Genomic DNA, 15,000 nt, shown 5'->3' with positions numbered 1-15,000 from the left:
TGATCTGTTAGCTAAAAGGCTAAACACTAGACAGAGGTGTATGAAACTTGATCTGTTAGCTAAAAGGCTAAACACTAGACAGAGGTGTATGAAACTTGATCTGTTAGCTAAAAGGCTAAACACCAGACAGAGGTGTATGAGGGTCGATCTGTTAGCTAAAAGGCTAAACACTAGACAGAGGTGTATGAGGGTTGATCTGTTAGCTAAAAGGCTAAACACCAGACAGAGGTGTATGAGGGTTGATCTGTTAGCTAAAAGGCTAAACACCAGACAGAGGTGTATGAGGGTTGATCTGTTAGCTAAAAGGCTAAACACTAGACAGAGGTGTATGAGGGTTGATCTGTTAGCTAAAAGGCTAAACACCAGACAGAGGTGTATGAAACTTGATCTGTTAGCTAAAAGGCTAAACACCAGACAGAGGTGTATGAGGGTTGATTTGTTAGCTAAAAGGCTAAACACCAGACAGAGGTGTATGAGGGTCGATCTGTTAGCTAAAAGGCTAAACACCAGACAGAGGTGTATGAGGGTTGATCTGTTAGCTAAAAGGCTAAACACCAGACAGAGGTGTATATGCGGGTTGATCTGTTAGCTAAAAGGCTAAACACTAGACAGGTGTATGAGGCTTGATCTGTTAGCTAAAAGGCTAAACACCAGACAGAGGTGTATGAGGGTTGATCTGTTAGCTAAAAGGCTAAACACTAGACAGGTGTATGAGGGTTGATCTGTTAGCTAAAAGGCTAAACCCCAGACAGAGGTGTATGAGGGTTGATCTGTTAGCTAAACGGCTAAACACTAGACAGAGGTGTATGAAGGTTGATCTGTTAGCTAAAAGGCTAAACACTAGACAGAGGTGTATGAGGGTTGATCTGTTAGCTAAAAGGCTAAACACTAGACAGAGGTGTATGAGGGTCGATTTGTTAGCTAAAAGGCTGAACACTAGACAGAGGTGTATGAGGGTTGATCTGTTAGCTAAAAGGCTAAACACCAGACAGAGGTGTATGAGGGTTGATCTGTTAGCTAAAAGGCTAAACACCAGACAGAGGTGTATGCGGGTTGATCTGTTAGCTAAAAGGCTAAACACTAGACAGGTGTATGAGGCTTGATCTGTTAGCTAAAAGGCTAAACACCAGACAGAGGTGTATGAGGGTTGATCTGTTAGCTAAAAGGCTAAACACTAGACAGGTGTATGAGGGTTGATCTGTTAGCTAAAAGGCTAAACACTAGACAGGTGTATGAGGGTTGATCTGTTAGCTAAAAGGCTAAACACCAGACAGAGGTGTATGAGGGTTGATCTGTTAGCTAAAAGGCTAAACACTAGACAGAGGTGTATGAGGGTTGATCTGTTAGCTAAAAGGCTAAACACTAGACAGAGGTGTATGAGGGTTGATCTGTTAGCTAAAAGGCTAAACACTAGACAGAGGTGTATGGGAGTTGATCTGTTAGCTAAAAGGCTAAACACTAGACAGAGGTGTATGAGGGTTGATCTGTTAGCTAAAAGGCTAAACACTAGACAGAGGTGTATGAGGGTTGATCTGTTAGCTAAAAGGCTAAACACTAGACAGAGGTGTATGAAGGTTGATCTGTTAGCTACAAGGCTAAACACTAGACAGAGGTGTATGAGGGTTGATCTGTTAGCTAAAAGGCTAAACACTAGACAGAGGTGTATGAGGGTTGATCTGTTAGCTAAAAGGCTAAACACTAGACAGAGGTGTATGAGGGTTGATCTGTTAGCTAAAAGGCTAAACACCAGACAGAGGTGTATGAGGGTTTATCTGTTAGCTAAAAGGCTAAACACTAGACAGAGGTGTATGAGGGTTGATCTGTTAGCTAAAAGGCTAAACACTAGACAGAGGTGTATGAGGGTTGATCTGTTAGCTAAAAGGCTAAACACTAGACAGAGGTGTATGAGGGTTGATCTGTTAGCTAAAAGGCTAAACACCAGACAGAGGTGTATGAAAGTTGATCTGTTAGCTAAAAGGCTAAACACTAGACAGAGGTGTATGAAGGTTGATCTGTTAGCTAAAAGGCTAAACACTAGACAGAGGTGTATGAGGGTTGATCTGTTAGCTAAAAGGCTAAACACTAGACAGAGGTGTATGAGGGTTGATCTGTTAGCTAAAAGGCTAAACACTAGACAGAGGTGTATGAGGGTTGATCTGTTAGCTAAAAGGCTAAACACCAGACAGAGGTGTATGAAAGTTGATCTGTTAGCTAAAAGGCTAAACACTAGACAGAGGTGTATGAAGGTTGATCTGTTAGCTTTAACAGGTATTATCATTATTATTCTCTTGTTTCATCAAACTCTCTAAACCCAGTCAGAGCTGTCTCCTGTCTGTCAGATGTTAAGTAACTGTTTAAATGTCTCTTTAAATCAAAGTCCAAGAACAGAAAGTCGATGTCTGCTTGCTGGTTGCTGCTCATGAACGTAACTCTTATTGAAGTTAATGACACAGCAACAATGTTCGGACCGACAGGACCTTGGTCAGGACTTTGACTTTCTCTTCATGGCTGTTTATTTTGTTGTCCAGCTCCTGTGCCAGGTGTAATTACTGTGTTTTCATCTTTAAATTAAAGGCAACATTGATAACGAGCGCCTGGCCATCGCTAGACAGAGAATCCCCTATCGGCTCGGTCGAATAGTTGACGATTGGCTACTCGACAAAGGTAAAAACATTCATTAAAATGCCTTTAAACTTTCAGCTAAAAGTCAACCTGAAGGAAGTTGAAACTGTGACCATCAACTAACATCTAAAATGATAAATCCATAACTAAGTTTAAACGTTATAGTAACTGTTAGAGTATAATATTGTCAGACTGTGTAAACTGTAGTGTAACTGTACTGTTCTGTAATACAGTAATTTACTGTAAACTGTAGATAAAGAGAGAGGTAATAATACCAGGTTAAACGGACAATGGGAAGATTAATCTGAATAAATGTGAAACTAATACAGATAAAAATGTACTAGTTTAAGATTTTTCATAATATTGTTTCTCCAATTGTAAACATTTAAAGTGTTCACTAAAGCATATATCAATGTTGAACATCATAATCTGTATAGTCAAAGTAAAGTTCAGAACCAGATATTACATGTAAGACTTGAGAGATGTTCAATGCACTGTTTTGTTTCAAATTGACCTCTTAACCCTCAGCAGAGCTCCTTTAAATGCCTGAACTCCCTTTAACTGTGACCAGAGACAAAGCTATGACCTGTGTGTGCTTCATAGAGCTTCATATGTCTTCATAATGCTTCCTTCATTGGGCTTCTTAAGGCTGTAATAACCATATTTGAGGATAATCAATCGATATGTCAACATGATGACTCTCTCATGATGCGTCTCCACAGCAACCGTCTCTCAGCTATCCCATCTATTCTCTCTTCATCCTACTCTTCCTCTCATCCTTCTTCCTCCTCTCTCTCTCCAGTCTCACACTCCAGAGTACATGTTCCATATCATGCTTTAAACATGCTAACAACCTGCTAACAGCTTACAATGTGCTAACAACATGCTTACAACATGTGTATGCCATGCTAATAACATGCTTATGACATGCTAACATCCTTACAACACCCTGCCACCATTTTTACACCATACTTACAACATGCTAACAACATACTTACAACATGCTTACACCCTGCTAACAACACGCTTATGACATGCTAATACCCTAACACCATGCTTACAACAACCTAACACCATGCTTACAACAACCTAACACCATGCTTACAACAACCTAACACCATGCTTACAACTCATTAACACCATGCTTACAACACCCTAACACCATGCTTACAACACCCTAACACCATGCTTACAACACCCTAACACCATGCTTACAACAACCTAACACCATGCTTACAACATCCTAACACCATGCTTACAACAACCTAACACCATGCTTACAACTCATTAACACCATGCTTACAAGACCCTAACACCATAACACCTTACAACTAAACCCTAACACTAACACCATGCTTACAACACACCATGCTTAACACCACCATGCTTACAACACCCTAACACCATGCTTACAACTAACACCATGCTTACAACAACCTAACAACACAACATAACACCATGCTTACCCTAACACCATGCTTACAACATCCTAACACCATGCTTACAACTCATTAACACCATGCTTACAACTCATTAACACCATGCTTACAACAACCTAACACCATGCTTACAACAACCATGCTTACAACATCCTAACACCATGCTTACAACACCCTAACACCATGCTTACAACACCCTAACACCATGCTTACAACACCCTAACACCATGCTTACAACATCCTAACACCTAACACCATGCTTTACAATGCTTCATTAACACCATGCTTTAACACCATGCTTCATTAACACCATGCAACAACAACCTAACACCATGCTTACAACATCCTAACACCATGCTTACAACATTAACACCATGCTTACAACATCCTAACACCATGCTTACAACACCCTAACACCATGCTTACAACAACATGCTTCCTAACACCATGCTTACAACACCCTAACACCATGCTTACAACTAACACCATTAACACCATGCTTACAACACCCTAACACCATTAACATTAACACCATGCTTACAACTCATTAACACCATGCTTACAACAACCTAACACCATGCTTACAACAACTAACACCATTAACACTAACATGCTTACAACTCATTAACACCATGCTTACAACAACCTAACACCATGCTTACAACAATAACCTAACACCATGCTTACAACACCCTAACACCATGCTTACAACTTAACACCATGCTTACAACCTAACACCATGCTTACAACACCTAACACCATGCTTACACCCTAACACCATGCTTACAACACCCTAACACCATGCTTTACAACTACAACAACCTAACACCATGCTTACAACATTAACATCCTAACACCATGCTTACAACTCCTAACACCATGCTTACAACTCATTAACACCATGCTTACAACCTAACACCATGCTTACAACATCCTAACACCATGCTTACAACACCCTAACACCATGCTTACAAATCCTAACACCATGCTTACAACTCATTAAACACAACACCATGCTTAACACCATGCTTACAACAACCTAACACCATGCTTACAACAACATCCTAACACCATGCTTACAACACCCTAACACCATGCTTACAACTCATTAACACCATGCATTAACACAACTCATTAACACCATGCTTACAACTCATTAACACCATGCTTACAACACCCTAACACCATGCTTACAACTCCTAACACCAACTAACACCACCCTAACACCATGCTTACAACACCCTAACACCATGCTTACAACACCATGCCAACTCCTAACACCATGCTTACAACACCCTAACACCATTAACACCATGCTTACAACTCATTAACACCATGCTTACAACACCCTAACACCAACCTAACACCATGCTTACAACTCATTAACACCATGCTTACAACTCATTAACACCATGCTTACAACTCATTAACACCATGCTTACAACACCCTAACACCATGCTTACAACTCATTAACACCATGCTTACAACTCATTAACACCATGCTTACAACAACCTAACACCATGCTTACAACATCCTAACACCATGCTTACAACACCCTAACACCATGCTTACAACACCCTAACACCATGCTTACAACAACATCCTAACACCATGCTTACAACAACCTAACACCATGCTTACAACTCATTAACACCATGCTTACTAACACCATGCTTTAACACCATGCTTACAACTCCTAACACCATGCTTACAACTCATTAACCATGCTTAACACCATGCTTACAACTAACACCATTAACACCATGCTTACAACACCCTAACACCATGCTTACAACTCATTAACACCATGCTTACAACTCATTAACACCATGCTTACAACTCATTAACACCATCCTTACAACACTCTAACACCATGCTTACAACACCCTAACACCATGCTTACAACACCCTAACACCATGCTTACAACATCCTAACACCATGCTTACAACAACCTAACACCATGCTTACAACTCATTAACACCATGCTTACAAGACCCTAACACCATGCTTACAACAACCTAACACCATGCTTACAACACCCTAACACCATGCTTACAACACCCTAACATCATGCTTACAAGACCCTAACACCATGTTTACAACATCCTAACACCATGCTTACAACACCCTAACACCATGCTTACAACTCATTAACACCATGCTTACAACTCATTAACACCATGCTTACAACTCATTAACACCATGCTTACAACAACCTAACACCATGCTTACAACAACCTAACACCATGCTTACAACACCCTAACACCATGCTTACAACACCCTAACACCATGCTTACAACACCCTAACACCATGCTTACAACTCATTAACACCATGCTTACAACAACCTAACACCATGCTTACAACATCCTAACACCATGCTTACAACACCCTAACACCATGCTTACAACTCATTAACACCATGCTTACAACTCATTAACACCATGCTTACAACTCATTAACACCATGCTTACAACAACCTAACACCATGCTTACAACATCCTAACACCATGCTTACAACACCCTAACACCATGCTTACAACACCCTAACACCAACAACCCTAACACCATGCTTACAACACATTAACACCATGCTTACAACTCATTAACACCATGCTTACAACTCATTAACACCATGCTTACAACTCATTAACACCATGCTTACAACTCATTAACACCATGCTTACAACTCATTAACACCATGCTTACAACACCCTAACACCATGCTTACAACTCTAACACCATGCTTACAACAACACCCTTAACACCATGCTTACAACACCCTAACACCATGCTTTAACACCAACAACTCATTAACATCATGCTTACAACACATTAACACCATGCTTACAACACCATGCTTACAACTCATTAACACCATGCTTACAACTCATTAACACCATGCTTACAACTCATTAACACCATGCTTACAACTCATTAACACCATGCTTACAACACCCTAACACCATGCTTACAACTCATTAACACCATGCTTACAACTCATTAACACCATGCTTACAACTCATTAACACCATCCTTACAACACTCTAACACCATGCTTACAACACCCTAACACCATGCTTACAACACCCTAACACCATGCTTACAACATCCTAACACCATGCTTACAACAACCTAACACCATGCTTACAACTCATTAACACCATGCTTACAAGACCCTAACACCATGCTTACAACAACCTAACACCATGCTTACAACACCCTAACATCATGCTTACAAGACCCTAACACCATGTTTACAACATCCTAACACCATGCTTACAACACCCTAACACCATGCTTACAACATCCTAACACCATGCTTACAACATCCTAACACCATGCTTACAACACCATGCTTACAACTCATTAACACCATGCTTACAACTCATTAACACCATGCTTACAACTCATTAACACCATGCTTACAACTCATTAACACCATGCTTACAACAACCTAACACCATGCTTACAACATCCTAACACCATGCTTACAACACCCTAACACCATGCTTACAACTCATTAACACCATGCTTACAACACCCTAACACCATGCTTACAACACCCTAACACCATGCTTACAACACCCTAACACCATGCTTACAACTCATTAACACCATGCTTACAACAACCTAACACCATGCTTACAACATCCTAACACCATGCTTACAACACCCTAACACCATGCTTACAACTCATTAACACCATGCTTACAACTCATTAACACCATGCTTACAACAACCTAACACCATGCTTACAACATCCTAACACCATGCTTACAACACCCTAACACCATGCTTACAACTCATTAACACCATGCTTACAACTCATTAACACCATGCTTACAACAACCTAACACCATGCTTACAACATCCTAACACCATGCTTACAACACCCTAACACCATGCTTACAACACCCTAACACCATGCTTACAACACCCTAACACCATGCTTACAACATCCTAACACCATGCTTAACACCATGCTTACAACACCCTAACACCATGCTTACAACATCCTAACACCATGCTTACAACACCCTAACACCATGCTTACAACTCATTAACACCATGCTTACAACTCATTAACACCATGCTTACAACTCATTAACACCATGCTTACAACTCATTAACACCATGCTTACAACTCATTAACACCATGCTTACAACTCATTAACACCATGCTTACAACTCATTAACACCATGCTTACAACACCCTAACACCATGCTTACAACACCCTAACACCATGCTTACAACACCCTAACACCATGCTTACAACATCCTAACACCATGCTTACAACACCCTAACACCATGCTTACAACACCCTAACACCATGCTTACAACATCCTAACACCATGCTTACAAACTAACACCATGCTTAAGTCATTAACATCATGCTTAACACCAACAACCATTAACACCATGCTTAACACCAACAACCATTAACACCATGCATTAACAACATGCTTACAACTCATTAACACCATGCTTAACAACACCTAACACCATGCTTACAACACCCTAACACCATGCTTACAACACCCTAACACCATGCTTACAACACCCTAACACCATGCTTACAACACCCTAACACCATGCTTACAACACCCTAACACCATGCTTACAACACCCTAACACCATGCTTACAACACCCTAACACCATGCTTACAACAACCTAACACCATGCTTACAACTCATTAACACCATGCTTACAACACCCTAACACCATGCTTACAACACCCTAACACCATGCTTACAACAACCTAACACCATGCTTACAACAACCTAACACCATGCTTACAACTCATTAACACCATGCTTAATGTGTGTATTATCATCACACGACGACGTGTGTGTGTCCAGGCCGCCAGCTGACCATCTTCAACAGCCAGACGACGGTGACGGTGGGAAGAGGAAAGGAAGCAGGTCAGTTCCAGGGTCAGATGGCCGGTCTCTACTACAACGGACTGAAGATACTCAACATGGCCGCCGAGGGACACGCCCACATCCGCCTGGAGGGCAGCACACGATTGGTTGGGGACATGCCCTCCTCCTCCATCACTCCCCAATCCAGCGCTGCCGCCGGGGGCAACCGATTAGATCCCGCCTCCAATGCCGGCGACATCACCACGACAACCGCCACAAATAAGAAGCAAGGAGGAGGAACTACGCAGCAGGTAGGAAACGAACTATGACGCTATCTAAGGCATAAACAGGATAACTTAGCTATTCGCAACCTCACACATATAGATTTTTTTTAAACAATTATTTCACCTTTATTTAACAAGGCAAGTCAGTTCGGAATACATTCTTATTTACAGTGGCCTACCCTAGTCAAACCCTAACAACGCTGGGCCAATTGTTCACCGCTCTATGGGACTCCCAATCACGGCCGGTTGTGATACAGCCTGGAATCGAACCAGGGTCTGTAGTGTGACGCCTCTAGCACTGAGCTGCAGTGCCTAAGACCACTGTGTCACTCGGGAGCCCCAAATAGATACCATATACAGTGCCTTCAGAAAGTATTCATACCCCTTGACTTATTTTTGTGTTACATTTTGTTGCGTTACAGCCTGAATTCAAAAGGAATTCAATTGTTTTTCAAGCTCACCCATCTACACACAATAACAAAGTGAAAACATCTTTTTAGAAATGTATTGAAAATGAAATACAGAAATATCTCATTTACATACAGTACCAGTCAAAAGTTTGGACACACCTACTCATTCAAGGGTTTTTCTTAATTTTTTCTATTTTCTACATTGTAGAATAATAGTGAAGACATCAAAACTATGAAATAACACATATGGAATCATGTAGAAACCAAAAAAGTGTTAAAGAAATCAAAATATATTTTAGATTTTAGATTCTTCTTTGCATTGATGACAGTTTTGCACACTCTTGGTATTCTCTCAACTAGCTTCACCTGGAATGCTTTCCAACAGTCTTGAAGGAGTTCCCACATTTGCTGAGCACTTGTTGGCTGCTTTTACTTCAATCTGCAGTCCAACTCATCCCAAACCATCTCAATTGGGTTGAGGTCGGGTGATTGTGGAGGCCAGGTCATCTGATGCAGCACTCAATCACTCTCCTCCTTAGTCAAATAGCCCTTACACAGCCTGGAGGTTTGTTGGGTCATTGTCCTGTGGAAAAACAAATGATAGTCCCACTAAGCGCAAACCAGATGGGATGGTGTATAGCTGCAGAATGCTGTGATAGCCATGCTGGTTAAGTGTGCCTTGAATTCTAAATAAATCACTGACAGTGTCACCAGCCAAGCACCCCCACACCATCACGCCTCCTTCTCCATGCTTCACGGTGGGAACCACACATGGGGACATCATCTGTTCACCTACTCTCTCACAAAGACATGGCGGTTGGAACCAAAAATACCCAATTTGGACTCGTCAGACCAAAGGACAGATTTCCACCGGTCTAATGTCCATTGCTCGTGTTTCTTGACCTAAGCAAGACCCTTCTTCTTATTGGTGTCCTTTAGTAGTGGTTTCTTTGCAGCAATTCAACCATGAAGGCCTGGTTCACACAGTCTCCTCTGAACAGTTGATGTTGAGATGTTTCTGTTACTTGAACTCTGTGAGGAATTTATTTGAGAGAGTCTGAGAGAGGCTAACTCTAATGAACTTATCCTCTGCAGCAGAGGTAACCATGAGTCAGAAATGGATTTGGACTCAAATGTGTGCTGCAATGAGCTGTGTTAACCTGCTATGAGCTGCTATGAAAGTTATGACCTGCTATGACCACCGCTTGTCTGCTATGACTAGTCAGGAGGTTATGATGATGAACAGGCTCTCTGTGTGGAGAGGGATTCTGGGTCATGAAATGTTCTGCCATGCTCTGAATTTTTTTTTTATCCAATGATGCGAGTTGCCATGGAGATAGTGAAACCTCTCTCTCTTTCTGTTGTGCTCCATAGTGTATAGCTCCTCTGGGTATAGGCTGCCAGCTGTCTCAGACATAAATAATGGAATGCAGAGCTGTGCGCCTCAGGCATCAATAATGGATCTGGATGGATGGATGGATGGATGGAGGGAGGGTTTAAGTGACTGAGTGAGACACAGGCTGAATCCCAAATCACTCCCTTCCCCTCGCACTTCGGCCCTCCATTGGCGCTTTCACGTGCACCTCCGCCATATGCACAAGTGTCCAAATGCTGAGGCAGTGAAAATGATCCAGGGTGTAGTGGCTAATTAGACCCTCAGCAAGGCTGCAGGCTTCAAAGCTAAGTGCTATCCCCTTACCTACAAAACAACGGAGCGGTGTTCCTAATTATATGTCACATGCATTTGTTTATGTCGGATTTCGAGACTTGACACATGTAACAGATGAAATACCTCCCAAATGAAATGTTTAACTGTTACTAATCTTTACATCTGGTGGGATTTGTGCAATAGAATTTCATGCTCATTTTACTATTTAAAAGTGGAACATGAATTGCATCATTTAAATCACCAGTGTGTCCCGACGTTGATGGGTTTACTGATCCCCTCTCCACTCTCTGGAAGTCACTCTGAGCAACACCCTCAGAAACACGTGAAAACGGAGGGCCCTCAGAGCGAGTTGGTAGGGGCAAGGCGGTGGTTTGAGATTCACCGACAGTGTTGCTCTTTACACCTCAGGTGTGTGTGTGTGTGTGTGTGTGTGTGTGTGTGTGTGTGTGTGTGTGTGTGTGTGTGTGTGTGTGTGTGTGTGCAGTCGGTGGTATACCAAGATAGGAATTAGGTCATATGTATGCTTGATATGGTGCAGTGGGTGTGTGTGTGTGTTTCTTCCTGAATTTAGTGAGATTCCCTCCTATGAGTCTGAATTATTAATAATGTTGAAGAGTGTCAACTCTGTCTCACTCTGCTCAATTTAGTTTGGATGTTTTTCTGTGTGTGTGTGTGTGTGTGTGTGTGTGTGTGTGTGTGTGTGTGTGTGTGTGTGTGTGTGTGTGTGTGTGTGTGTATGGCATTTGTGCGTGTGTGAGTGCGTGTGTGCCTTCGTGTGTTTTATGGGTAGAACCAACTATAGCAACCTCAGACCCCCCCTCTCTCGCTCTGTCTCCTCTTGCTCTCTCTCTCTCTCTCTGTCAGCAGTGATAGGTAGTTAGTGTATCAGTACATCTCCTATTCTCTCCTCGTTTCTCCACGCTGACAGAGCTGCTGCTAACAGATGTGTGTGTGTTTCTGAAGACAGTGGCAGAGCAGTGTGTGTTAACCGTTTGTGTGTGTGTGTGTGTGTGTGTGTGTGTGTGTGATGTGTGAGCTAGGCAGTCAGGCAGGCATGGACGCTCGTTGGCATTGTTCAGCTGATCAGGTACTGATTTTACTCCTTCAGCATGATCACATCTTCCTCCTTCAGTTCATCTCTCTATCATTCCCTTTTCTTTTCTCTCTCTCCCTTTCTTTATCTGTCTCTCACTCGCTCTCCCTTTCATTATCCATCTGTGCTGGAAGGCAGCATGCATCACTGCCAGACAAAGAGAGGGAGAGATAAGGCTGTAGAGGAGAGACGGAGAGGCGGAGAGACAGAGCGATAAAGAGGAGATGAGGCTATAGGAAGAGGTTGGCATTGTTCACAAGTGGGGAACAGACTTTTAATTGGCTCACTTTTAATTGACAACTTAAAAGGGTGGTTGATTGACAGGTCTGTAGTTTGATTGGCATGTGAGTAGAGGTAAGCTGAGGAAACAGTTCCCTTTTGATAAGATGGAAAATGTTGAATCAACTTGGATTCTAATGGTATTGAAAGGCTGTCTTTAGTTATACCAGTTTGATCAAATCAAATCACATCTTATTCGTCACATACACATATTTAGCAGATGTTATTGCGAGTGTAGCGAAATGCTTTGTTCCTAGCTCCAATAGTGCAGTAATATCTAACAATACACAACAATGCACATTTAAAAAGTAAAAGAATGTAATTAGGAAATATAGAAATATTAGGACGAGCAATGTCGGAATCCGGAGTATATATATATATATATATATATATAGTACCAGTCAAAAGTTTGGACACACCTACTCATTCAAGGGTTTTCTATATGTTTTATATTTTCTACATTGCAGAATAAAAACTATAAAATAACACATGGAATCATGTAAGTACAAAATAGTATTAAACAAATTAAAATATATTTTATTTATTTTTGAGATTCTTCAAAGTAGCCACCCTTTGCCTTGATGACAGCTTTGCACACTCTTGGCATTCTCTCAACCAGCTTCATGAGGTAGTCTCCTGGAATGCATTTCAATTAACAGGTGTGCCTTGTTAAAAGTTCATTTGTGGAATATTTTTCGTTCTTAATGCGTTTGAGCCAATCAGTTGTGTTGTGACAAGGTAGTGGTGGTATACTGAAGATAGCCCTATTTGGTAAAATACCAAGTCCATATTATAGAAAGAACAGCTCAAATAAGCAAAGAGAAATTACAGTCCATCATTACTTTAAGACATGAAGGTCAGTCAATCCTGGAAATTTCAGTGCAGTCGCAAAAACCATCAAGTGCTAGGATGAAACTGGCTCTCATGAGGACGGCCAGAGGAAAGGAAGACCCAGAGTTACCTCTGCTGCAGAGGATAAGTTCATTACCATTAACTGCACCTCAGATTGCAGCACAAATAAATGCTTCACGGAGTTCAAGTAACAGACAACTCAACATCAACTGTTCAGAGGAGACTGTGTGAATCAGGCCTTGCTGCAAAGAAACCACTACTAAAGGACACCAATATGAAGACAAGACTTGCTTGGGCCACGAATCACGAGCAATGGACGTTAGACCGGTGGAAATCTGTCCTTTGTACTGAGTCCAAATTTGCGATTTTTGGTTCCAACCGCTGTGTGTTTGTGAGACGCAGAGTAGGTGACCAGATGATGTCACCATGTGTGGTTCCCACCGTGAAGCATAGAGGAGGAGGTGTGATGGTGTGTGGGTGCTTTGCTGGTGACACAGTCAGTGATTTATTTAGAATTCAAGGCACACTTAACCAGCATGGCTACCACAGCATTCTGCAGCTATACACCATCCCATCTGGTTTGCGCTTAGTGGGACTATCATTTGTTTTTCAACAGGACAATAACCCCCAAACACACCTCCAGGCTGTATAAGGGCTATTTGACCAAGAAGGAGAGTGATGGCTGCATCAGATGACCTGGCCTCCACAATCACCCGACCTCAACCCAATTGAGATGGTTTGGGATGAGTTGGACCGCAGAGTGAAGTAAAAGCAACCAGCAAGTGCTCAGCATATGTGGGAACTCCTTCAAGACTGTTGGAAAAGCATGCCAAGAGAGTGCAAAGCTGTCATCAAGGCAAAGGGTGGCTACTTTGAAGAATCTTTGAAGAATCTCAAATATAAAATGTATTTTTATTTGTTTAACACTTTTTTGGTTACTACATGATTCCATATGTGTTATTTCATAGTTTTGATATGTTCACTGTTATTCTACAATGTCGAAAATAAAATAAGAAAAATAAAATAAGAAAAACCCTTGAATGAGTAGATGTGTTCAAACTGTGTGATTGGATGTATATACATTACAGACAGAATATGGATAGAATATTAAATATATCTGAAGAATATTATATGTACAAAAATAGTTAAATAGGGTGGCCTCGGCTAGAATACAGTATATACATATGAAATGAGTAAAACCGTATGTAAACAGTATTAAAGTGAGCAGTGTTCCATTATTAAAGTGAGCAGTGTTCCATTATTAAAGTGAGCAGTGTTCCATTATTAAAGTGAGCAGTGTTCCATTATTAAAGTGACCAGTGTTCCATTATTAAAGTGACCAGTGTTCCATTATTAAAGTGAGCAGTGTTCCATTATTAAAGTGACCAGTGTTCCATTATTAAAGTGACCAGTGTTCCATTATTAAAGTGACCAGTGTTCCATTATTAAAGTGACCAGTGTTCCATTATTAAAGTGAGCAG

The 15,000-nt window shown here is 41.3% G+C and overlaps 1 protein-coding gene across 2 annotated transcripts in view; it reads left to right on the top strand.

The window, feature by feature from the left end:
- Positions 1-15,000, top strand: part of LOC115106344 (neurexin-1a-like) — an 84,419-nt gene that overhangs the window by 64,324 nt on the left and 5,095 nt on the right. For both annotated transcript variants that reach the window (XM_029628974.2, XM_065007899.1), the window contains 2 exons: positions 2,575-2,664; positions 8,930-9,243. In XM_029628974.2, coding sequence (XP_029484834.1) covers positions 2,575-2,664; positions 8,930-9,243 — 404 coding nt within the window. The remainder of the gene's footprint in view (positions 1-2,574; positions 2,665-8,929; positions 9,244-15,000) is intronic.

Source organism: Oncorhynchus nerka, linkage group LG23 (assembly GCF_034236695.1).
Source record: "Oncorhynchus nerka isolate Pitt River linkage group LG23, Oner_Uvic_2.0, whole genome shotgun sequence".
In the NCBI taxonomy this organism is placed as follows: Eukaryota; Metazoa; Chordata; class Actinopteri; order Salmoniformes; family Salmonidae; genus Oncorhynchus; species Oncorhynchus nerka.
The sequence above is the reverse complement of the archived record's forward strand: the minus strand, read 5'-3'. Positions and strand labels throughout refer to the sequence as shown.